The 27496-nt window shown below is 40.4% G+C and overlaps 1 protein-coding gene across 1 annotated transcript; it reads right to left on the reverse strand.

Annotated features, from left to right (window-relative positions):
• Positions 1 to 13745: 13745 nt before the first annotated feature.
• On the reverse strand, positions 13746 to 25509 carry LOC101542729 (fetuin-B-like). Its single transcript, XM_055124793.1, has 7 exons — positions 25282 to 25509; positions 24823 to 24939; positions 23305 to 23392; positions 20377 to 20546; positions 19389 to 19499; positions 15595 to 15678; positions 13746 to 14449 (listed from the first exon to the last, which is right to left on the reverse strand). Exons 1-7 carry the CDS (start codon positions 25507 to 25509, stop codon positions 14105 to 14107), a joined length of 1143 nt encoding a protein of 380 aa, XP_054980768.1. The 3' UTR covers positions 13746 to 14104.
• Between the last annotated feature and the right edge of the window lie 1987 nt (positions 25510 to 27496).

The following is a 27496-nucleotide window of genomic DNA, read 5'->3' on the forward strand; positions in this document are numbered from 1 at the left end:
TTTCTTTCTTTCTTTCTTTCTTTCTTTCTCTTCTTTTTTTTTTTTTGCCTGTGGTTAAACAGTTTTTTCAGCATCATTTGTTGAAGGCTGTTTCCTTGCTCTAGTTCCTGTAATCTGTCTTGTCCCACGAGTCTTGCTCAACGTGGGTAGCAGGGAGAGAGTGCGAGAATGAAAAGGAGACAGACGCAAAGAGAAAGTGACAGACACAGACAGACACAAGAATGGGAGAAAGCTCCAACTTTATTTCTCTTAAGCTAGTCTTTTATAATTGATTATGTGAGGAAGTGGGCAGAATGGGAAAATAGCAAAGAATGCAAACGTTAAACCAAACTGGATGTGGGCCCTGGTGGCAGTTTCTCTGGGCATTGTTCTGCAACCTTTTCCAAGAAGCGGTTCTTCCTAGTTACAGGTCAGTTTGTACTGACATATTGGTTCCCAGGCATAAGTTTCTGGCTGTTCCCAGGCATTGGTTCCCGGCAGTAATCTGTTTCTTATAGTTCCATTGTCCACATTGTCCACATTGTCCATATCGGATCTGGGGTCTCAAATCTATTTTACCCATATGAGAATCAGTCTTTATTCCAGTACTAGTTTTTATTAATTTTTAAGTAAAATTTTAAAAGATTTTAATAAAATTTAATTAATAAAAATAGTTTTTATTCCTATAGCTTTATTGTAGAATTTATGGGGAGTTATGTGGAAAAAAGCCACCCATTTTCTTTTCCTCTTTTAATGAGGCAATTTTATTCCTCCATATAAATTTTAGTGGTATTTGTTTCAAGTTCCTAAAATATGTTATGGGAATGTGAGGGTCTGTATTGGATTTGTATATGACTCTGAGTAGGATGGTCATTTTAGCAATGTTAACTCTTCCAGTTAATCAACAAGGAATTTTTTTTTTTTTTGCTTTTTGGGTTACACCTGGAGATGCTCAGGGGTTACTCCTGGCTCTGCACTTAGCAATCACTCCTAGTGGTCCTGGAGGACCATATTGGGGCCATATGGGATGCTGGGGCTCTAACCCATGTAGGCCATGTGCAAGGCAAATGCCCTACCCACTGTACTATTGCTCTGGCCCAACAAGGAATTTTTTCAAATTGTATCTTCTGGGTTTTAAAGTGATTTATAGTTTTCTTTGCAAAAATACTCACCTCTTTGGTTGATTCCCAGGTCTTTTTTGGGAGGTGAAAATGCTCATAGGATTTATTTTATTAAGCTTCTTTCTCTTTGACCTGATTGTTTGCATATGAGATACAAGGGAACTACTGAGTCAGATACTGCCTGGTAATTTCCAGTAACAAGCTTACAGAGATGTTCCATCATGGAACACATGACCCTTGGTACTCATCCCTCTCCATTGTGGTCAGGGATACCTGCCTCTTCTCTTTCCCCCGAGCATCCAGGAGGGAGGGTGGACAGTACATGTTAGTCAATTTTCAATACTTGCAGATTCTATATATACAAATAAAACACTAAAATTCATTTGTAACACAAAAATCAATATTTCAAACACATTGCTGCTGTCAGAGACATGGTAAAAAGTTGAGTCTTTTACTGTGATGCATATTCCTAACAGGTCAAATAAAGCAATTTAAACTACTTCTTTCAGCTCTCTAGCTATATACCAATTCATTTTTTGTGTTCTATTTACTACCATATGTCTTGAAATTTTGTGCTTTCTGTTGATGATGTTGATGTGATAATTAATGTAATAATTAATCTCCAATCATAGCATGAAAACACTGTATAATATTGCACATAACAAGAACTTCCTAAGAACAATGCTTTAAAACCATGTGTTGGATAAACTTTATTCAGTTTTGAGGTTAGGTATTAATGAATTACTAAAATGTATAAAAAAACTATTTAACCAGAATATGTTTAAACAGTAGCACTTATTGCATAATATTATCAAAAATTAGCGAAGTATTTTGACCTGAAGAGGCCCCCTAGACAAACACACAAACATACACACACTCACACACAGATAATAATGCAATTTTCTTCGTTCTCAGTGCTTTTCTCCTTATTCTATCAATAATTAATGAATATGGTCAGGGCCCATAGCTCACATATCTCTATGCTTATTACCTAAGTGCTCAGCAGGAGTGGGTTAAAGGAATGACCAATTTCTAATATGTATAAATCACACTTCATTGGACACTTCCCACAATAATCCCATGTAGCTATTTCTTCACTTGGTTTCCTCGAGGAGTTTATTGTGGGGCTATCAACATGAAATTCTTTGGAATAAACCTAACTGAATAAAGCAAATGCCAACTTATAACTTTGATTTGTTCTCTGTGTTTGTACCACATTAAATTTGTGGTTTTGGTTCTCATCCTATAAGAGTAAGATCCTCAACATCTATATTAAAGAGATTGGTATTTCATTAAGGACATGGTTCATTTTATTTTAAAAAATAAGCATTATGAAGTAAAATTAACGTTTTAATGTTGACAGCAGTCTCTAAATTCCAGGTGGCACTATACAAAAACTCGATGGCTTACTTTTTCCCTGAGGTAGTTCACTATGACTTCAGGGCTTCTGTCTTTAACTCAAAAGTACTTTTTCTTCAGTCCTGACCTCTTGAATTTTGCGGTAACATTCATAGATTCTATCTTTATACAATCACCTGGATTCCCTGCAGGCATTGAACTAACATTTATTCCAACTCTGACTCTTCATCTTTCCCATCAAATCAACTCTTTGGTACAACGCTGAAACTAAAACAAGAGAAAGTAGAAAGCCGGAGTAGATCAATTATAAGCAGGGAAATGAAAACAGTAAATAATATCAAGAACAAAAGTCCTGGGGTTCACTGGTGAGTTCTATCAAACTTTCAGAGAACACTTACTGCCTTTACTTCTTTTCTTTTTAATTTTTTTAAGTTTCATTGAGTCACCGTTAGATAGTTACAAGCTTTCATGTTTGGGTTACAATCTCACAATGATCCAACACCCATCCCTCCACCAGTGCACATTCCCTACCACCAATATCCTGGGTATACACCCCTTTCATGCTCTCCCACTGCCTCTATGGCAGACAATATTCCCCATACTCTCTCTCTACTTTGGGGCATTATAGCTTGCAATACAGTCCCTGAGAAAGGCCAGGAGTAACCCTTGAGCATTGTCAGGTGTGACCCCGCAAAAAGCCAAAAAATAAATACATAAAAATTAAATCTTGGACTGGAGCAATAGCACAGCGGGTAGGGTGCCTTGCACGCAGCTGAGCCAGGTTCGATTCCTCCATCCCTCTCGGAGAGCCCGGAAAGTTATTGATAGTATCCCGCCCACACGGCAGAGCTTGGCAAGCTACTCGTGGTATATTCCATATGGCAAAAACAGTAACAAGTCTCACAATGGAGACGCTACTGGTGCCCACTCGAGCAAATCTATGAACAACGGGACAAGACAGTGCTACAGTGCTTCTACTGTGCAATCATTTTTTAATATGTGTTTCAAATAAACATATTAAAAAAGTTCAGCTCATCCAATGTTTTGTGTCAATTATATCTCAATGAAGTTGAGAACAAAGGGATCTGGATAAGATCAACAAAAGTGAGGAGTATCTCACCAAACATGGAAGAACTAATGTTACAAATCACCAAAATTCTTGGTTGTACATTATCACTCTAACAAAAAAATCAATGCAGAAAAATATTAAACTATATGTGGTATGTTGTTCTGAGGTTTCTTAAAATTTTCCCACTTGCCATTATTTTTGCCAGAGAAATGAAACTTAGGCAAGTGTTGCCAGAAATACCTCAGACTCATCAAGCAATTAATTTTGATTAATTTTTGGTCATGCATTCAGACAAACTTTTTGTGACCTCCACATTCAGGGATGTAACCTCACATGGGATTGTGACCCATAGTTTAAAAAGTGGAAATTTATTTATTCATGTTGGAAAGTGTAGGTTATACATATATGATCTATTTCATGTAGTTTTAGCAAGTGATTTTGTCATTTGCTATTTGGGTACCCAGATTCCAAGTTTGGAAGAGAAAAACAAAGAAAACTGACATTTAATTAGTACTACAGGAATAGTATGAGTTAATAATTTAACATAGATGTGTGTGCAATCACAAACTAGATGAGTGAATCTGGCAGCCAGTGGCGGGGGGTCTCTCTCTCATCGCCACATGCATTTGGTGACCATGAGCCACTTCCCCTACCCGGGCCTGCAGCTGCCACCAACAGACACATGAAGGAGGGAACAGGACTGGTTGGTGATCAGTTGCCATCTAATCCATTCTCCCCACTTGCCTGTTCCAGTCTCACTAAGAGCCCCATTCCAACCTCACACTGCCCCTCATCCCCATTGCCCCTGTGCTCCAGGCTAGTCTGCCCACCCACACTCCCTGGTCTCAAGCCAACATCGAAGTGATGTCGGTGGGCCCCACAGGTGACTTATGTGAAGCAGGGAGGAGAAAGACGATCACTTTCTCCCCATCTGCTTCTGCCACCTGTGACCCAGGGTTCTGGGTTCTTGTCTCGCCTCGCAGAAAAGAATTTCAGGAGTAGACTAGCAGTGAAATAAATAGATTTTATTTGTAGGGTTTTTGAAGGTGTGGAAGGAAAGAGAGAGAGATAGAGAGAGTGTGAGAGAGACATAGAGAGACAGAGAGACAGAGAGTAACACACTCAAGAGAAAACACGAGCTACTCCAAGGGCGGAGAGAGCCCCTATGTATAGCCTAGCATTAGGCACAAAAGCATGAGAGTACACATCAAAGAGGTGAGATGTGGGTGACACAGGTGCTCAGGTACCATGTGCTTGGCCACGTGGGCGCAAAACGCACAAGGACTCAGGCAGCATATGTGCACCCTTCCTTTGTTCACAGTGGCTTTTATAGGGTTTCTCCAACCTGCCCCCGTGTGGCTTCTTCTTAGGTAAAAGTCCTGTTGCTAAGGAGGTTACCCGGGAAGCTGGGAGTAATGATGGTCTTCTATGGGCCGAATCACTAAAGTTCATCAGATTGAGGGAGAGGTCTGAGGGAATTCAATGAATTTCCTTCATGAGGAGGGGTCCAATCTTCTCAAGTCCGCTGCTGAAGGTTTTATCCATATCCATAAAGTGGATTAGCTCTGGATTTTCCTCTCAGACGTTTTGCTGACCTGTTTCATTTTCCAGGCCCTTTCCCTATCTTCCTGCCTGCATCACAAGCATTTAGGGTAGCAACCACACAGGAGAGGGAGTGCAATCAACAAAAGCCCTTCCTTCCAGGGATGCTTTTCTAAAGATCTCCTACAGCCACGAGATCTGCTCAGGGGCTAAATACCTTCAGGAGTGTGTTTCTCCTTTCCTTAGTTCAACAACCTTTTAAACATTCATCTTAATTCTACTTGCTAATATTAGTCATGGAAACAGTAAGAGATACATTAAGTTTGTAGGGTGGCTCTCCTGGGGACATCTCGCTACAGATCCCAGAATACAGTGTTCAGGCCAGATTAGTCTTTCCTAACCTTACCAGGGTCCTAATCCAGTTGTTACTCTTTGGATAATGACAGAATATGTCCATGATCATGCTCTTAACTTATAATTAAGTATATGGCGCTTAACCTGGTCCGTTTTGATGCCAGGGTAGCTCACAGTTTTCCCTGGGTCCAACCAGTCCCTCATAGGGACCTTGCTTTGGGGGTGCTAGGAACTAAGGGAAACTGAGGCGTAAATTGAGAAAACAGATGCCTAGCAGTGAATATTATTTGAGGTCAATTAGCTCCCACGTTGCAAAATTATAGCATTAACTGTCTTCCTGTGTCTATACAAAAAGAGCTTTGCTCTGAAGTAAAGTATGCAAAGAACATAAGGGAAGGAGAGAAGCAATATTTTACTTACAAAATCAGAGATTTCTGAGAAATTTGGCTTTACAAGTCACTTTCCATGTCTCAGGTACTGCTTATGAGAAATAAGTGATTTACAAGTAGAGAAAGCAGAGCACAGAGAAGTAAAAGATGAATACCAAGGAAACGGGAGAGCTTAGAAGCACTGTAATGGGTATTACTCAGTAAACCTAAGCTCCTTGTGAAGAGGAGAAAGCACAAACCAATGTTATCTTACAGATGTGCATGAATGAGAGTTGATGTGATGGAGTATGTTAATTGATTTGCCTATGTTGAACTATCCTTGTCTCCTTCGGATGATTTCCACGTGGTTGTGGTGTATGATTTTTTTGTTTTGTTGCTGCTATGCTATTTGATTGACTGTGGGGTTTTTTTTGAGAATTTTTGAATTAATGTTTGATTGGTGTAACTTTTTTTTCTAGAACTGTCTCTACATACTTAGGGTATTAATGTAATGTTAGCTTCACAGAAGATGTTAGGAAGGATTCCTGCTTCGCTAATATTTTGGAAAAGCTTAAGAAGTAAAGGCAGTAATCTGCACGATGGAATACTTGCAGCTGTTAGGAGAGATGAAGTCATGAAATTTGCTTTTAAATGGATAAACATGGAGAGTATCATGCTAAGTGAAATCAATCAGAAAGTAAGGGGCAGACATAGAAGGACTGCACTCATTTGTGGAGTAGAAAGTAACATCACACAAGGCTGACACCCAAGGAGAGTAGATACTAGGGCCAGGGTGAATTCCCCATAGCTGGAAGACTGCTTCATGAGCAGAGGGGAGAAGGCAGATGGAATAGAGAAGGGATCACTAAGAAAATGATGGCTGGAGGAACCAGTTGGGATGGGAGATGCATGCCGAAAGTAGATAATGGACAAAACATGTTGACCTCTCAGTATCTGTGTTGCAAGCCATAATGCCCCAAAGTAGAGAGAGAGTATGGGGAATACTGTCTGCCATAGAGGCAGGGGGGAGAGTGTGAAAGAGGGGGTATACCCGGGATATTGGTGGTGGGGAATGTGCACTGGTGGAGGGATGGGTGTTTGATCATTGTGAGATTGTAACCCAAACATAAAAGCTTGTAACTATCGCACGGTGATTCAATAAAAATTACATTTTTTTTTTAAAAAAGTAAAGGCAGTAAGTATTCTCTGAAAGTTTGATAGAACTCACCAGTAAACCCCAGGACATTTGTTCTTGATATTTGCTGTTTTCATTTCCCTGCTTATAATTGATATGTTCAGGCTTTCTACTTTCTCTTGTTTTAGTTTCAGAGTTGTACCAAAGTGTTGATTTGATGGGAAAGATGAAGAGTCAGAGCTGGAATAAATGTTAGTTCAATGCCTGCAGGGAATCCAGGTGATTGTATAAATATAGAATCTATGCATGTTACCGCAAAATTCAAGAGGTCAAGACTGAAGAAAAAGTACTTTTTGAGTTGACGGCAGAAGCCCTGAAGTCACAGTGAACTACCTAAGGAAAAAAGTAAGCCACCAAGTTTTTGCAAAGGCCACCTGGAATTTAGAGACTGCTGTCAACATTAAAACGTTAATTTTACTTCACAAAAGCTTATTTTTAAAAGTAAGATGAACCAATTCCTTAATAAAATACCAATCTCTTTAATATAGAAGTTGAGGATCTTATTCTTAAAGCATGAGAACCAAAACCACAAATCCTAATTTGGTACGAACAGAGAGAACAAATCAAAGTTATGAGTTGGCATTTGCTTAATTAAGTTAGGTTTATTCTAAAGAATTTTATGTTGACATCCCCACAATAAGCAGTGAGAGACGTGAGCTATGGGCCCTGACCATACCCATTAATTACAGATAGACCAAGGAGAAAAGCACTGAGAACGAAGAAAATTGCATCATTGTCTGTGTGTGAGTGTGTGTATGTGTGTGTTTGTCTAGGGGGCCTCTTCAGGTCACAATACTTCACCAAATTTTGATAATATTATGTAATATGTTCTACTGTTTAAACATATTCTGGTTAAATATTTTTCATACATTTTAGTAATTCATTAATACCTAACTATCCTCATACCTGAATAAAGTTTATCCAACACATGGTTTTAAAGCATTGTTCTTAGGAAGTTCTTGTCATGTACAATATTACACAGTGTTTTCATGCTATGATTGGAGATTAATTATCACATTAATTATCACATCAACATCATCAACAGAAAGCACAAAATTTCAAGACATATGGTAGTAAATAGAACACAAAACATGAATTGGTATATAGCTAGAGAGCTGAAAGAAGTAGTTTAAAATGCCTTATTTGACCTCAGTTAGGAATATGCATCACAGTAAAAGACTCAACTTTTTACCATGTCTCTGAAAGCATCAATGTGTTTCAAATATTGATTTTGGTTCTACAAATAAATTTTAGTGTTTGATTTGTATATATAGAATCTGAAAGTATTGAAAATTAACTAACATGTACTGTCCACCCTCCCCCCTGGATGCTGTGGGGGCAGAGAGAAGAGGCAGGTATCCCTGACCACAATGGAGAGGGATGAGTGCCACCGGGTCATGTGTTCCATGATGGAACATCTCTGTAAGCTTGTTGCTAGAAATTACCAGGCACCATCTGACTCAGTAGTTCCCTTGTATCTCATATGCAAGCAATCAGGTCAAAGAGAAAGAAGCTTAATATAATAAATCCGATGTACAGTTGTACCTCTCAAAAAGTCCTGGGAATCCACCAAAGAGGTGAGTATTTTCACAAAGAAAACTATAAATCACTTTATAAACCAGAAGATATAACATTTTAAAAATATTCCTTGCTGGGCCAGAGGAATAGTACAGTGGGTAGGGCATTTGCATTGCACATGGCCTACATGAGTTCGAACCCCAGCATCCCATATGGCCCCAATATGGTCCTCCTGGACCACCAGGAGTGATTGCTAAGTGCAGAGCCAGGAGTAACCCCTGAGCATCTGCAGGTGTAACCCAAAAAGCAAAAAAAAAAAATTCCTTGTTGATTAACTGGAAGAGTTAACATTGCTAAAATGACCATCCTACTCAGAGTCATATACAAATCCGATACAGACCCTTACATTCCCATAACATATTTTAGGAACTTGAAACAAATACCACTAAAATTTATATGAAGGAATAAAATTGCCTCATTAAAAGAGGAAAAGAAAATGGGTGGCTTTTTTCCACATAACCCCCCATAAATTCTACAATAAAGCTATAGTAATAAAAACTGTTTTTATTAATTAAATTTTATTAAAATCTTTTAAAATTTTATTTAAAAATTAATAAAAACTAGTACTGGAATAAAGACTGATTCTCATATGGGTAAAATAGATTTGAGACCCCAGATCCGATATGTGGACAATGGAACTATAAGAAACTGATTGCATGAAGTAGAGCAAGGAAACAGCCTTCAACAAATGATGCTGAAGATATGAACTTGGTGGCACTGGAAGGAGAAAAAAAAGAGAGAGTTTTGTACTTGGAACAGTGGGACGCTTGAGCAGTCTCGGGTCGGGGCCAATACCAGCTCGCGCTCCGCCGTGACTCGAACTGGGTGGCCACACATTTTGGTTCGGCAGCTTTGCTGCTGATTGACCATAATCCAGAGGCCAGCTAGAGTACTTTTGGTCCCAGAAACTGCTTGCAGTCATGTCTCTAGAGTGTGAACTAAGCTATTGCCCCATACAATGAAGGGAAATTATTCAATTTCTAACATAAATCTCCCTGGACTTAATCACTAAAATACAGAAATCCTACGAGACTTCATATCTCTCCATTCTCAGCAATGGAAAACTAATTATCAAATGCTTCCCTGTCAGTAAGGCTGGTCTTTTTGGGGGGAAACTCCAACAACAATAGTGAGTTTTGTGTTGAAATATGGAATGTAATCAAGGTAAAGAGAAAAAGAAGTGAAATTTATCAGTTACACAGGCAGGGGTGGGGGGTGGGAGGTATACTGGGGTTTTTGCTGGTGGAATATGGGCACTGGTGAAGGGTCAGGTGTTTGAGCATTGTATAACTGAGACATAAGCCTGGGAACTTTGTAACTTTCCACATGGTGATTCAATAAAATAAATTTAAATAAATAAATAAATAAATTCTAATAAAAAACAAATGATACTGAAAAAATTGTTTAACCACAGGCAAAGAAAAAATAAAAGAAAGAGAAAGAAGGGAAGAAAGAAAGAAAGAAGGGAAGAAAGAAAGAAAGAAAGAAAGAAAGAAAGAAAGAAAGAAAGAAAGAAAGAAAGAAAGAAAGAAAGAAAGAAAGAAAGAAAGAAAGAAAGAAAGAAAGAAAGAAAGAAAGAAAGAAAGAAAGAAAGAGAAGGAAGGGAGGGAGGGAGGGAGGAAGGAAGGAAGGAAGGAAGGAAGGAAGGAAGGAAGGAAGGAAGGAAGGAAGGAAGGAAGGAAGGAAGGAAGGAAGGAAGGAAGGAAGGAAGGAAGGAAGGGAGGAAATCTGGACTCCTATTTTATACCATAAACAAAATGCAATGCAAAATGTATGAAAGCTCCATGTCCCTATCTTCCACTAAGTCTCCAACCTTTCTCTCCCCTCCCAGAATCTGAAGGATTTGAAGACTCATCTTCTGAAGGACCTTTGTTGTAGGTCAAAGGTGTGCCTCCCCTTCCATGTCTCTATGTGCTGAGTCCCCCACCTTGCCTCAACACCCCCATCTACTGGATGAGCCTTGGAATCAGACGATGCCTATTTGTCCCAGGCTGACTCCTTTCTCACTGGTTCCAGAACACCATCCAATGGCTCCTTAACTCACATCCACAGGACATACAATTAGATTTCCTGCAGTGAACTAAAGATTTTTCAGACTATTCCAGAAAGCTGCAGAAACAGTTTCTGTGAGGCAAATATCATACAGCTTCCAAAAGCTGATCGCCTAAGATGTGCAAGTCAACCAATTTACATTCTATCAATATAAAAAAATGATAATAGCAATAGATGCAGAGATAGCATTTGATAAGAGTCAACAATATTTGTAATTAAAATACTCGACAGAATGAAGACAGAAGAACATTTCCTAAATACAGTTATTAAAATTTCCACCATGAACCCACAACTAACATCATACTCAGTGTTGAAACACTGAAATCATTCCCTCTAAGATCAGGAAAAATACAGGTAGTCCTCTCTCTCACTACTATCATTCAATATAGTATTGAAAGTCCTTGCCATAGCAAGTAGTCAAGATAAAGATATTTAAGACATTTATATTGGAAAAGAGGAAGTTAAACTCTCACTATTTTCAGATGACATAAAAATTTTAGAATCAGAATAAATTTAACCTCAAAATAAATTTAACCCTAGAATTCTTATAAATTTGTAATTTTTTTTCTTTTTGGGTCACACCCGGCAAAGCACAGGGGTTACTCCTGGCTCTGCAGTCAGGAATCACCCCTGGCGATGCTCAGGGAACCATAAGGGATGCTGGGAATCTAACACGGGTCAGCTGCATGCAAGGCAAATGCCCTACCCACTGTGCTATTGCTCCGGCCCCATTAATCACACTTTCTTCTTTTTTAAAAAACTCCCACTTTCAAGTTCTATTCCAAAACAAAAAAATGTATTCTTCATGTAGCTTTGTGCTTGCTAGTGTCTATATGTGTATATGTCTTTCTAACTTAAATTTCAAAATGAAAAGTAATTTGAATTTTTAAAAAACAAAGTGGATTATAGACCAAACATGGTGGCCACTATTGCAAATTACAACATCCAATAGGAAAGAGAACAAAAGGGAATGCCCTGCCGCAGAGGCAGGATGGGATGGTGAGGGTTGGGGTGGGAGAGATGGGAGGGATACTGGGAACATTGGTGGAGGAGAATGGGCACTGGCGGAGGGATGTAAATGAGATGCAAACATGGAAGTTCATAAGTTTGTAACTTTACCCAACGGTGATTCACTAATAAAAATTAAATATGTATATATGTCATGGTATCACTGTCATCCCATTGTTTGTTGATTTACTCAAGCGGGCACCAGTAAAATCTCTATTGGACTTAGCCATGAGATTTTAGCAGCCTCTCCTTACTTGTCTTTCCCAACGATTGGAGGCTCTTTCAGGGTCAGGGGAATGAGACCTATCGTTACTCTATTTTGTATATTGAATACGTCACTGTTAGCTTGCCAGGCTCTGCTGTGCAGGCGGGATACTCTTGGCAGTTTGCCAGGCTCTCCGAGAGGTATATATATATATATATATATATATATATATATATATATATATATATATATCTTTTACTGTATTTGGGATATAAATATGCCATGGGGAGCTTACAGGCTCTCCATACATGCAATAGACTCTTGGTAGCTTGTCGGGTTCTCCAAGAAGAACAAGGCCACGTGCTTCACTTCTGGGAGTTTGGTCTTATAGTCTCTGAATGTGGGCCGTTGGTGGGATCACAAGGCTCTGGGAGCAGTTTGTGAGTGTGGCTGCCAAGCTACTGGGAAATTGGGGGCCTGGATGGAGAAGGCTCAGTCCAAATCCAAGCAGGCTTGGAAATCTCAGCCCCGGATACCGCACACCTGGGTTCCTGTGCTGGTAACCTTCATGCCTGAGGCTCATCCAAACTTGTGAGTGTGCCCTTGATATATTTATTTAGAAAATATGGGTACCATGATTTAAAAAACCCTTAAATAATAATTTCAGGTTTACAATGTTCCAGCTCCATATCCAGCACCAGAGCCAGAGTCTCTGCACAGGTGTTTCATAGTCCTCCTCCATCGCTCTCCAAACCACTCTGGTGGGAAAATTGCTTTTTAAATTGAATTACTGAAGTTTGGATCCCATGTTTGCAGTAGCAGTAACACTCCTGGCTTTGATATACAGATTTCTCTCACCCTGTTGTCTTCAATTTTTCAAATAAAAAAAATTCTTATAGATGCAATGATGTGTTCTTTCATAGGTGTTGAAGATAAATTTAAGATCATTGTAAATTAATGATCAATATTTATCTACATGATAAATCCCTGTGGTCTGTGTTCCCACTGTGTTTACCACAGGCACCAGACACAGTTCCATGACAATATACTCAAAAAGGGCTGAATAGTTTCCTTCTTTGATGGTTTTTAATATAGTAGCTTTATTTATATATTTGTTTGTTTGTTTGTTTGTTTATATCCCCAACCCTGAGCTGCACAGTTTAAAAACAAGAGCATACCAGGGGGACAGAAACAATCAAGGTTGGTCATGTCTGAGGGAATACCCAGCTAATATTTTCTTTATTTGCTTAGGGGCCACAATTAATAATACTCTGTGTACAGGCTGTGCTGTACAGTGTCCTGGTAGTTGCAGGGTTTGGAGGTATGGCTCCAGTGTGCAAAACATGCACTTCAGGGACCAGACGAATAGTACAGAGGTGAAGGCATTTCCCATGCACACAGCCAACAGGTTTGATTTCAGGCCCCATACATGGTCCCCTGAGCACCGCCATGAGTTATGCTTATACATGGCAGGATGTGTCCAAAAACAAACAAACAAAACAGACAAAAATCAAAATCCCTCAGATTTTTGCGCCATTTCCTCAGATGGAAACCAGAATGGCCTTTATATTTATGGGTCATATTTCGAACTTCTGACATGACATGACAATTTTGTTTGGTGCAAGAGACTAAACCCAAGGTCTCACACACCCAAGGTAAATGTTCAACCACATAACAAGAGCATCAGTCCTCAGGTACTACTCAGCCTGTGTGGAAAAGGTCATAAGAGTGATGAAATCCCTGCTGGGACTCAGTTTCTTCTAAATTCTGATATTCGGGAAAGTAAACTTTCACTACAAACTGCTTCCATACAGATCTATCAACAAAGATGTAGCTGAAAGGAGAAAAATATGAAGTATTGAAGACCAAAGAGAGAGAGAGGGAGAGAGAAGTAGGCACACACACAGAGCCCAATAGCCTTTAATTTTTTTTTATTAATTGCATTACAGTGTGATACACAGTTGCAGAGTTGTTTATGATTGGGTTTCAGTCACATAATATTCCAACACCTATTCATTCACCACTGTGCATTTCACACCAATACCAATATCCCCAGTTTCCATCAAGCCCACCAAGACCCTGATGTTTGGCTGAGGTCTTGGAGGTCTTAGAATCAACCCAGGATACAAGTGGACAATGTAGTGTCAGTATTTCACTTCCAGCCAATATGCCAAGACCAAATATAGTAACCTTTTAATTTAACACTTTGTACATCTCCTTTATCTCTATCACCCTCCCCACCATCAGCTGTGGGATTCTGCTCCTTTCCGGCTCTCATGGGGGAAGAACAAGGTCGTTTGCATCCTGGGCTGGTCCTGGACACTCAAAAGAGCGCTGGTCCCTTGAGGGAAAAGGTAGGACAAGCAGCTTCTCCTCCAAAGGCCCAGTGAAGAGGAAGGAGACATCCAGGGCCTGTCCCTCGGGATCCGTGGTCAGATCCAGATGCACAGGGAACTCCTCCACTGCGCTCGCGTCCTGTGACTGTTCAGGCCTCTCAACACCCAAGTCAGGCAGTTTCTGGACAGTTCCTCTCGGTCCTCTTTTGGCCTCAGCATCTTTCTGCTCGGGGTCTTGCACCTTGGGGAGCTTTACAGCCTTTTCCCCTTCAGCAGCAGCGTCCTGAAATAAAGAGACTTTCACATAAGGGGCCTCCCAGGGAAATTCCAGCCCTGCCTGGGAGCTGGCTAAGCTGTGCTGTGCCTTCCAATTGGGAAGGTTCACAGGGAGATCAGATTGGGGGAGGGGCCACTGCTTAAAGCGATAAATGCAAGGGGGGAAAGGTTGGAGCACCAACAACTGAGAACTTGATGGAGTGTCATGCACTTAGATCTGAATAACAGGCCGGAGAGGACAGTGGCCTGTTCCGGCCCCAGTGAGCCACCTCCCTGCTCCAGTAGAGCCATGGCAGCCACTGTGTGATGGTTTCTGCTCTCCCAGGGCGCACTCAGACTCACCACCCATGACCTTGCACGCGCTTCTCCCAGAGATGCTGCCATCCCCAACTACCCAGAAGGCAGCCGAGACACAGAGAGACAGGATGTGCCCTTGTCACACAGCTCTCAGGTGGTGGAGCAGGACTGAGACCCAAGTGGCTGATGTCAACCTTCCCCCTAGGCAGATTCATGGGAGTGCTAAATAAATCCTCTGCAAAGTGAAGAAATATCCAGAACATGAGCTTTTCTGTATTGGTCAGTATAAGGTTCTTGGGAACACTGAATATTTTGCCTGAGAAACCTGAGGCATCAAAGTTAACAGGTCTCTATTGTGAAGAATAACTTCCTTTTGATAATGGACCAAATATGATGACCTCTCACTGTCTGTGTTGCAAGCCATAATACCCAAAAGTAGAGAGAGAGTATGGGGAATATTGTCTGCCATGGAGGCAGGGGGAGGATGGGAAAGGGGGGGTATACTCGGGATATCAGTGGTGAGGAATGTGCACTGGTGGAGGGATGGGTGTTTGATCATTGTTAGATTGTAACCCAAACATGAAAGCTTGTAACTATCTCATGGTGATTCAATAAAATTAAAAATAACTTAATTTGTGAGACAACAGCTAAACAAATCATTTAGCCAAACAAATAAAATGAAGCCTAATCGTTTCTGACATCTACCCTTTGTTTGTGGGAAAGACACACCAAATAAAATGGTAACCAAGAGTGTTGGGAAGATGAAAGCAGACGATGGGATTGTGTCAGCAAAACTGTGAATAATTGCCTTGTTCTTCTCAGAAAGGTTAATGATTAGACTGAAAATATATATACCTGTGGTTCAAAGAAGTCACAGTTCACTCGAACAGTCCTTTTTCCCCGGAAGAGTGACAGAGAACCTTGGCAAATACCAACAGGCTATGGAAAGAGAATATAATTGTGTATGAGTATTACAATTATGGTGTCTTACATAGAAATTAATATTCTTTTAGTTGTATAGACACATGCCAATCAAAACATTATGTTCCTGCCATGTAATAAGCCAAAATTGCTCATTTTGTCCAGATCATTCATAGGAAATAATGACACAAAATTAAAAAGTTGAATAAGAAGAAACCAGGAACTTGATTACCAAATTTTGAATAGTATAAAATTATTTATAGTGGGTCAAAATCTGTTTCTATAAAACTCTTACCTCACCTTATCAATATTACTTAGAATGTATCTTCTCCTAATTGTAATTGGACAGATTACTCAAATTATACTCTGTTTTACTGCCTCAAAACCATATGAGGAGAAGGTTAGAATTTTCTGAAGGTAAAAAAATCATTAATGCAAGTTATTCTTATGGAATAAGAATATCTCACTCTTTTCCTCTCCTTTTTATCCACAAGTTGCAGAAGGTTCAGAATTTTTTTGCAGAGAATGCAGGGATGGGTTCTGTAGTTTGGCTATAACAACCTGGGTTGGATATACTGAACTTTTGCAAATTATTCGTTAAGATTGTGTTAGTTAGAAAATTCACAGATCGAGCTTCTGCATGTACTTAACTTATGACTTCTGGAGTTAGGGACCATACTTTCCATGGAGATTGATATTTAGTTTTGAGAAAACAGACTGTGATAATGATCTATATTAAAAATACCAGAAACAACCCTATCAGAAAATGGGGCGAAGAAATGAACAGAAACTTTCTCAAGGAAAAAATAAGAATGGCCAAAAGGCACATGGAAAAATGCTCCTCATCACTAATCATCAGGGAGATGCAGATCAAAACAACTATGAGATACCACCTCACACCACAGAGAGGCACACATCCAAAAGAACAAAAGCAACCCTTGTTGGCATGGATGTGGGGAGAAAGGGACCCTTTTACACTGCTGGTGGGAATGCCAAACGGTTCAGCCCTTTTGGAAAACAATATGGTTGCCTCTCAAAAAAATTAGAAATTGGGGCTGGAGCAATATAAAGGAGGAAGGGCTTTTGCCTTGCACTGGGCTGACCCGTGTTCGATTCCCATCATCCCATTTGGTCCTCTGGGCACCGCCGGGGTGATTGTGCCTGCAGAGCCAGGAGTAACCCCTGTGCACTGCCAGGTGTGACCCATACAGCAAAAAAAAAAATTTAGAAATTGAGCTCTCATTTGACCCAGCAATACCACGTCTGGGAATATATCCTGGAGAGGCAAAAAGGTATAGTCAAAATGACATCTGCACTTGTATGTTCATCGCAGCACTGTTTACAATAGCCAGATTTTGGGAAAAAAACTCAAATTCCCAAGAACAGATGACTGGTTAAAGAAACTTTGGTACATCTACACAATGTATTACTATGCAGCTGTCAGAAAATATGAGGTCATGAAATTTGCATATAAGTGGATCAGCATGGAAAGTATCATGCTAAGTGAAATGAGTCAGGAAGAGAGAGACAGACATAGAAGACATATAATCATCTGCGGATTATAAAACAACACAATGATGGACTAACACCCAAGAATGGTATAAATAAGTACCAGGAGGTTTGCTCCATGGCTTTAAAGCCAGCATCACATGCTGAGGAAAAAAGCAGCTCAGATAGAGAAGGAAACACCAACTAAAGTGTGGTTGGAAGAACCGCTTGGGATGAGAGAGATGTGCTGAAAGCAGACTACAGATTGAACATGATGGCCACCCAATTCCTCCATTGCAAACCACAACACCAAAAGGAGAGAGAGAACAAAAGGGAATGCCCTGCCACAGAGCGGGGTGTGGTGGTGGTGAGGGGTGGGTGGGAGGGATGCTGAGGTCATAAGTGGAGGAGAATGGTCGCTGGTGGAGGGATGGATACTCGAGCATTGTATGACTGAAACACAAACACAAAAATATGTAAGTCTGTAACTGTACCTGCATGGTGATTCATTAATAAAAAAATAATAAATTTTAAATATAAATAAATAAATCTTAAAAAAAATACCAGAAACAAAAATTTTGGTCAGTCTAGAACCCTTGAGGAAGGAACTCTTTGACGTGGTTGGTACAAATGCAACCCACTCATTCTCTATGATAAACATTACAGTGAATTCCCAAAATATTAAAGAGAAGTCTGTAAGATCCAGAAATTTCACTACTCACTGTCTGAAGAACACAAAATAACAGATTTAACATGTACTTATGCATACCTATGTTTATTGCAGCAAAATCTACATAAGTCAGGTATAATCTACAACAACTTGGTGGCCCCTGAGAGATGAGAATCTAAAGAAAATGTGGTATATGCACACAATGAAGTTCTAGTCATCTCTAAGAAATGAAAAGATGAAACGTCTTCTTTTTTTGGAACAAGGTGGATGGAATCAGAGCATACCATGCTAAGTGAAATAAGTCCACAGTAAGATAAGCACTGCACTATCTCACTGATACAGCAATAGAGAGAAGCACAGAAAGTAAATACCCAAAATCAAATAAACACAATGAAGGTTTCCAGAGAGGGTGAGTGAAGGGGATAAAAGGGTGATGAAGCACAGTGAACTCCAGTAGAGTGATAGCAGTGGTGAGAAGGTGCGAAAGGGATGGTAAATATTTTAAAGAGGTTTGAAATTATACCCCTAAATATTGTCACCAACACCAACATGACCTCAATACAAATATTTATATTCAGTGAATGAATGTAGATCCCTAACTACACATACAGTGTGATTTCATGTATTGATGTCTTATAAAAGAATTTTTTTATGAAGACACGATGGAAATTAGTAGAATAGCAGTTTCAAAGATTTTTTTGTGTGAGAGTGAAAGAGGAATAATTAACAAAGGTAATGGAGTTTCTTTGGGGACTGAAGAAAATATTGTAAAATCAGATGGTGGTGATTGTATCTGCTAAAAAGTTTTGTATATGCTAAAAAATTCACTAAAATATGCAAGTAATGGGCCTGAGTGGTAGCATAGTGGCTATTTGTCTTGCATGAATCTTTCCCAGGCATAATCACCGGCACCACATATGGTCCCCGACGCCCCACCTGGAGTGATCCCTAGGAACAGAGCCAGCAGTAGGGCTAGGGATGCTGGGTGTGGTCCCCAGACCAAAAGAAATACAACAAAATATGCAAGTGAGAATGAAGTTTGTGGCTGTGAATTATTAAATAGGTAAATGGGTGAGGGGGGTTTCGAGGGGCTCTTGAAGCATTTTCCTCCATTGTGGTACAACACACAGGCCAATTGCCATGCTATTTCCTCAGTGTGTTTCACCGGTGGCAAGGCAACCTGCCCTGTGCTGGATACACTGAAGGCCCATTTGACTTTGCTCTCCTGAGGTGTGAGGCAGGAAAAGGAACACTGGGCTGTATTCTAAATGCAGCTGGTTTTGTTCCCATGGAAGCAGAACCATCATAACCACTGAGGAGATTCATGTCTACCTCACAGGCTCTTGTGACAATTTTTTTTCTGCAAAGATGTGACATTGCTGAAGCAAATTGCCCTAAAAATAAATACTTATTCCTGTGAGCAGCACAATTTCTACAAAGTAATAAAAGGGTCTCATGCAAAATAACACCTCATGTAAAATTCATGCTCATAGATATACTCAGAAATGTAATAAATGCAATCAATCTTGGCACATAAATATAATATTTTGAGACAGTCAGAAACACTCACCACTGGGTCTGGAGAGTGAAGTGCGCAGGTGCTATCCATGGATTTGGTACATGGTTGTGGTGACTCTTTGATCAAGTATTCCACAACGAATGTAGGACCAATCATCGACAGCTGTAAGGTAAGAGTTGAGATACAACAATCTTTTGCGTGTCGGAAATGAGTCACTGTTTACAGCACTATATTGACTAAATTACATATTCCCAGAGTCATTTTTAAAACAGGTGTCCAGTTATTCTTGATACTCACCATGATCAAAGATTGTTTTATGATTCATTCTTTTGAAAAATCATGTCATTCTTCCCTTTTAAAAGACTAGAATGGGCTCTGAGAATCTTGCCATGGTTAGGACTAGAGCGGGCAGGGTGCTTGCCTTGCATGCAACTGATCCGGATCTGGATTGGTGCCCAAAATGTCCCCCAAGTCCCACTGGAGTGTTTCTTGAGTGCCGAGCCAGGAGTAAGCTATGAGCACTGCAAGGTGTGGTCCCCAAACAAAACAAGAAAACATCACAGAAAATTCTTTATATGGTTGGGTTTATTTTTCCTCAAGCACGTTATGATTATATCAGGTTTCCCTTAGAATTGTTAAGATCACCAAAATCCAGTGTAAATGAGCCTACCTTTCCCCAGTGCATAAAACCCCAATATCCCTCTGCTCCAGGACTTAGCATTGAGCAGAAGCTGGTCTGCTAATTGATCCACTGTCCACCGGAATGAGGATGTATCTCTAAGTAGGTTGCTTAAGTACTATAACCAGGAAGAAGATTTTTTTTTTTTGCCCTAAGGCCAATGAAGGTAAGTGTAGAAATCTCTGTCTTTGGGGAAAGTAAATGAAAATACCCAGAACCAAAACATGATTTTTATGCATAAGGTCTGCCAAAGCAAAATATGAAGAAGATACTCTTGATTTGTTTAACAAGAGCTCAATCACCCTCAGCTTACGAAGCAATTCAGAGACACATGGTGTATTTGGGATATTTTCATCTTACCTGACTAGAAGCCCTCGTGACTTCAATAAGCGAGTACTGCTTTGAGGTGCTCGCTTCGTTGTATTTTTTAAGAGACTCAGTAGCAGCTTCCAAAACCTTGGGAACTGAACCATCAATGGGGGTGGGGCCGGGGCAGTCAGGACAAGTCCTTACGATTGATCTTCGAGAAACTGTTGATACCAAGAAAATGGAATGGTATCATATAATGATTTCCAATATTCTACAAATCATGTAAAAATGACCAACATAGAGGATGAATAAAAATATAAAATTGTCACTTTAGGAAAGAGTGAAAAGTCATTTCCTGGAAAGAAGGGAAATGGAGGGAAAGTCATTTTGGAAAAAGAGAAGATTGTTTTCTGAAGAAAAGTTAACTCAGCAAAGATTTCTGTGCTATAAGCATACATACATTCAAAATTTAAAAACAAAAGGAGTATATTTTCACTCAGACAAGTACCCTATAAATTATACTCAAATCCACATTATGTGACATTTTAACAGAAACACTTCATTCCTCAATAGCTCAGTATCTTTTTATCATACTGCTCCTTTAAGGCAGATTGAGTATCTCTAAAAATTGAGATCTTGCACTGTCATGTCTTAGTTACCTTTCAGTCCCTAACATCCAACATACTACACACAACTTAGTGATTTATTCATTGATCTAGATGAATGGATGTGTGAATTACTTAATGAGAATGGAATTACTAGCTGTTTGGTAAAAAATCATCTGAGAGGCTGCTGAAATGCATCAATATTCTGGGCGTATGCTCTGTTTGCAGGAGGTCTAGGTTAGATCCTTGGCACTACATATAGTCCTTTAAGTACCAGCAGGAGCAACTTTCACAGAGCCAAGAGCACCACCACCATATGACCCACAAAACAAAAGAAGATAGAAAGAAGTGAAAATACAAAAAGACAGAAAAAGTGTTGGTCAGCTCACTGTGACTGGAGAGAACAATTACACTTCCTACATACTTACTACTTCTGACAGTAATGAGACAAGACGTGGAAAACCTCATATGAATGCTGGTTATAAAATTTGTCCGGAATTTGATTTTGCAAAATAAAACGTTGTTTTGCAAAACAAAATAAATACATTGTTTCGCTCAACTGTGGGCTCACTGTATTTATGCTAGAGAATTCCACACCCTGGGACAACTGGCACAATTCTTAGAGGTTGCTTCCTGCCTTCCCATATCTCTAGTACCTATGACGTACCAGATATCTAGATATATAGACTCTAGATATTTAGACTCATTGATGTCTGTATATTTTTGACGGGGTGTCTCTGGTTTTTTTGGGCAAGTCTTGTGTGACAGGAGGAATCTTAAATGGCTAATAAAACCTTTTCTCTGTTCTCCTGTTACTCAAAGGACAAGCACTGTTATCATTTGGTGCTTGGTAGAAATGCAGAAGTCAGAGCCCATCCCCAATCTATTAATTAGAATCTTCCCTTGAGCAAAATAAGCATAGGGATTCACATGCACATAATAATGTGATGAGCAGCCAAATCTTGCTTCCCCAAGACATTCATGCTGCTGTCTCACCCAGTGTGAAAGGATCCTGATGATCAAAATGTCATTAGTTTCAGACTCATTGTAATCCATTTATTCATTACGGTTCTAACTAACACAATGGACTTATTACACATAACGAACCATAAGAGAGATATTGAAGGGAGGAAGAATAAAGAAAACATTTACCAAAATATATTCATAATTGCAGAAGCCTCTAAGTCAAGAAGTATGTGCTCTGAAACAACTCAAGTGCCCTATAACAGAAACTGGTACATCTGCACAATGGAATACTATGCAGCTGTTAGGAGAGATGAAGTCATGAAATTTGCTTGCAAATGGATACACATGGAGAGTATCATGCTAAGTGAAATGAGTTGAAATGAGTCAGAAAGAGAGGGACAGACATAGAAGGACTGCACTCATTTGTGGAATTTAGAATAATATCACTAGATTGATACCAAAGAACAGTAGATACAAGGGCCAAAAGGATTGCCCCATAGCTGGAAGCCTACTTCATGAGCAGAGGGTAGAAGGCAGATGGAATAGAGAAGGGATCACTAAGAAAATGATGGCTGAAGGAATCAGTTGGAATGGGAGATGCATGCCGAAAGTAGATAGTGGACCAAACTGATGAACTCTCAGTCTCTGTGTTGCAAGCCATATGCCCAAAAGTAGAGAAAGAGTCTGGGGAATATTATCTGCCATGGAGGCAGAAGTAGGGTGGGAAAGGGGGGGGGGTATACCCGGGATATTGGTGGTGGGGAATGTGCACTGGAGGACAGATGAGTGTTTGATCATTGTGAGATTATAACCCAAACATGAAAGCTTGTCACTATCTCACAGTGATTCAATAAAATTTAAAAAAAGTATGTGCTCCATGAATGGTTAGGCTAAAGTGTTGTAGGAATGTAGAACAGTAAAGCAACATTATTTTTTTGAATGCAGAAAGTTATGAAAGAATTCTAGGGCATTCAATAGCCCTAAGGGATTCACATGAATTTCAAGGACAAAATGATCAGGAAGAGCATTGTCTTCACAGGGAGAGGCACAAAAAGACACAGGGATTGGGAAGTGTAACATCTGTCGACTGAGGCGTCCAGATAATTGAAACTAGGTGGCGCAGGGAGAGAAATAGTGCAGAGATGGCAAGACGGCTACTCTGGGGAGCTGTTGCAAAACTCTGACATTTAGCTCAGCTGAAAAATTTTGCATTTCAGATCCAGTACATGCAGCAGGTAAACCTCAGAAACATTATGTGTGAAAAGAGAATGAAAATATTTATTGTTTTAAGAATCTGCTCTTGCAGTAGTGGAAATTAGGAAAGGAATCTCCTCTACCTCATGGGATCGTGCTGTTTCAGTGCCTTCTCCACACCTTCATTAAAAAAATAAGAGAGTTTTTTTTTTACCTGGTCGAAGAGTACAGTTATAAGCCACTGTATAGAGAACTCTTCTTGGTTTGTTAACGTAAACTAATGCTTTGCATTGGCCATAAACCTAGAAAAAAAAAAACAAAAACATTTTAAGACAGATGAGAAAAAGCTGCACCTTTTCAATCCCTCCAAGAAAAATTGGCTTTTGGGGAGTAAATTCTTTTTTTTGTTTTGTTTTCGGGTCACACTAAGCAATGCTCCAGGGTTACTCCTGGCTCTGCAATCAGGAATTAGCCCTGGCGGTGCTCAGGGGACCATACGGGATGCTGGGAACCGAATCCAGGTCGGCCTCATGCAAGGAAAATGCCCTACCCGCTGTGCTATCGCTCCAGCCCCCTAGAAAAGTTTTTAGTAGCCAGAGAGGTAATACAGTGGGTAAGACACATGTCTTACATGAGTCCCAGATTTTGATCCTGGCCACCCAACATGATGGTCCCCCAAGCAATGCCAGGAGTGATTCCTGAGTGCAGAGCCAGGAACAACCCTTAAGAATTGCTGGGTGTGGCCCAAAATCCAAAACAAAAATACCAAAGAAACCAAAAATTTATTTTGGTCACACCTGGAAGTGTTCCCGTCCTCTGCTTGGGAGGTCGTTGCACTGCCACTCACGGGTTGGTGGCAGGCACACAGCCAGGGCCTCCAGCATGCAAAACACACACTCAACCCTTTTACTGTGCCTCCTGGTCAAGGGATGAAATCTGTAGCCCTGTAGATTCTCTGACGTATCTGGAAACTTCATCCTCAACCCTTTTGGTCCACAGCTCTAAACCACATATCCATATTCATTAGACCAAAATCAAGCGAAAGAAATCAAAGAAATAAGCTCTACCTTCTTGCCTTCTACCATCATCTTACCATACACATAGAATGTGTTCATCTAAGGGTTTTTCCCCTCTGGCTTTGAACCTCTGCATGGGTTCTGGTGGTCACTGTATCACTGTCACTGTCATCCCGTTGTTTGTTGATTCACTCGAGCGGGCACCAGTAACGTCTCTATTCCTCCCAGCCCTGAGATTTTAGCAGCCTCTCCTCACCCATCCTTCCCAACAGAGGTTCTTTCAGGGCCAGGGGAATGAGACCTATTTTTACTGGTTTTGGCATATTGAATATGTCACAGGTAGCTTGCCAGGCTCTGCTTGTGCGGGAGGGATACTCTCAGTAGCTTGCCAGGCTTTCTGAGAGGTATGTATATATATATGTGTGTGTGTATATATATATATATATATATATATATATATGTCTCAATGATTTGTTGCCTACATCTGAACTCCGTGTGGTGGAAAGAATTTTATGATGACTTTTCAGTGCCGTCCCAGAAACCTCTCCAGTTAGTTCAGCTCAGTGTCATCTATAGGACTGGAATTAGTACACGGGCCCCAAGACAAGGAGCTTTCAGTGAGGCTGTTTCGCTGATGCCCCATGCTGAGCAATCTGCATTCTGCAGACTGAGGCACCAGTTTCCCCCCCTGGAAGTCCCCAGACACGGGCACTTACTGTCTCATACAGTGGCCTGCCCTCACAGTCCTTCCAGGACTTCCGGCTGAGCACATGGGTGCCGGTCTCTAGCACGTCCAGGGTGAGATAGAACAGAGAGCCCCCGGGTTCGTCATCCTGTGGGCATGGTGAAGAATTAGAGCACGTTCCCCATGAAGCACAAACCCCAAATGATGAGTGCCCAAAGGTTCTGTTCAAATGACAAAGTCAAGCCCATGATGTTTGTGAAACTTCCTCTCAACTCTGGGACACCAGAGGAGTGTCAAGTCGGATAAATAAATACCAGCACTTGTCCCCAAGAACAGTCCCTGAGAGATTTTTGCAGAGGAGACCAGAAACTTCTGTGTGTCTCCCCAATTTGGGAGCATCTGTCCACACACGTCCCGGGGTTCCCATCACCCTGACACCCCCGGTCCCCAAACCTGTGCGACACCCGCCCAGAGAGGGGCCTCCACTTACCTGTCTCTGTTCACGGACATCGCTCACTCGGTTGAGGCTGAGGATGTAGCCATCCTTTCGGTCCTTGTTGATGTCCTCCAGGGCAAAGCCAGCAAAGGACAGCACATCCGAGTCATTGCAGCCACGAGAGAGGTAAGGGAAGAGGTTTTTGGTGGTCTGCTGAGCTGGGAAGGCAGCGCTGTAGCTTGTGGCCAGGGCACAGAGCGCCAAGGGGAGCAGTAGACCCATCCTGTAGGGAGCACGGGCTGGGTCCGTGTGTGGAGTCGCACGAAGTGGTTGTATATAAGGCTCTTCTGAACCTACTGAGCAGTTTTGTAAGTTCTGCTGAAATAGTTAGTGGCCATGATCTGGAACATGATATTCTCTTCTATCTCCTTGAAATCTCAATGTGTTTTTTTTTCTTACTCAATACTTGAGATAGGTTTGTCAATTTTTCTAACCTTAGACCCCTGGCCACCGTATAAATGTGGCAATGTACACAATTAAGTTTTGTAATCTTTTCCCAAGAATCATGATGAATACAATTTTTAGGAAGTCATGATTTTATAAGGTCACACATCATGATGGCTTCAGCAAGCATCTGATGTGGGACAAGAAGAAGGTAGGTCAGGAATAGCTCAAGAGGTATGGTTTGGAGAGGATGTGAGAAAAGTGTAGCATAAGATATGCCAAGAAGTTTTTTTGATGGAAAAATATGAAGAGCCAGGATTTGTACAACTATTATTTAATGTCTCCAGGACATTAGGTGGGCGGAGTGATAGCACAGCGGTAGGGAATTTGCCTTGCACACGGACGACCTGAGTTTGATTTCTCCGCCCCTCTCGGAGAGCCTGGTAAGCTACTCGTGGCATATTCGATATGCCAAAAACAGTAACAAGTCTCACAATGGAGACGTTACTGGTGCCCGCTCGAGCAAATCCATGAACAACGGGAAGATAGACAGACAGACAGGACATTTGTTGGTATGTTCAGTGGGTGTTTACCAATAAGAGAGAGAAACTAGGCTACAAATAGGTTCTTAGAGTTGATAGTTGCAACCCTAAGGACTAAGTCACAGTGACTGACTCTGGGGGAAAAGTCAAGGACAGAGATTTTGTACAATCTCACCTCTGGATTTTTTTTTTAAATCAAATCACATGAGATACAAAGTCACATAGTTGTTCATAACTGAGTTTCAGTCTTACAATATTTGAGCACCATTCCCTTCACCAGTACCCACTTCCCTACACCAATGTCTCTAATTTCCTTCCTGTCTCCCAACCTGCCTCTATAGCAACCAGTTTTTTTTTTTACTTTTTAATCAGTATAGTTTGCAATACTATTACTGAAAGGGCATCGTGCATATCAGTTTGTCTTCTTGCAGTAATAGCTCTTGTCCAGATTTATCACTTCCCTGTCCTGTCATTCTCATAATGGTTCCTTCTCTGTTTCAATGCCCTCCCCCAATTGTAAGCTTTCTACTAAGGACCAATCTTCCTGACCTTCATTTCTACTGTCTTTGTGTATTATTTCCCTACTATGTTTCTTTATATCCCACAAACAAGGGCAATAATTCTTTTTTTTAAATATAGTCTTACTGCTATTTGTTCAGCCATTGACTAAGCTAATTGAAGTAGGCATGAACTCCATGAGTGCAATAATTCTGTTTGTCCCACTCTTTAACTCATTTTACTCAGTATAATATGACTGTGTAGTATTCCACTGTGTAGTTGTATACCATAGCTTTTTTATCCACTTGTCTGTTGTTGGGCACTTGGGTTGTTTCCAGATTTTGGTTTATTGTGAATAGTGATGCAAAGAACATAGGAGTGCAAATGCCTTTTCTGCATTGTGTTTTGGGACCTTAGGGTATGTCTCAGGAGCAGAATTGGTGGGTCATATGAAAGCTCAATTCCTAATTTTTTGACAAATTTCCATGTCCATGCTGTTCTCCAAGAATCACTTAGGAATTTAGAAATCAACAGTGAACATTACAAACATTATTTAAATTTTATTTTACAAAAGCGCTGACCTTTATAAGATGAGCCTTGTACATAACAAAATGCCAGTCTAAAATAAAAAAGACCAGTCTTTCCTAGAAAAATCTGGGATTTTCTTCCCCGTGTCATAACTAAAGCTTTCTTAATCTGTGTATGGTATGTGCAAGGCATACAGTTAAAAATGTGAACTGGTATTTGCTTTACTCAGCATTATTCCAAAGGATTTTTCCCTCCAT

Source organism: Sorex araneus, chromosome 2, assembly GCF_027595985.1.
Source record: "Sorex araneus isolate mSorAra2 chromosome 2, mSorAra2.pri, whole genome shotgun sequence".
NCBI lineage: Eukaryota > Metazoa > Chordata > Mammalia > Eulipotyphla > Soricidae > Sorex > Sorex araneus.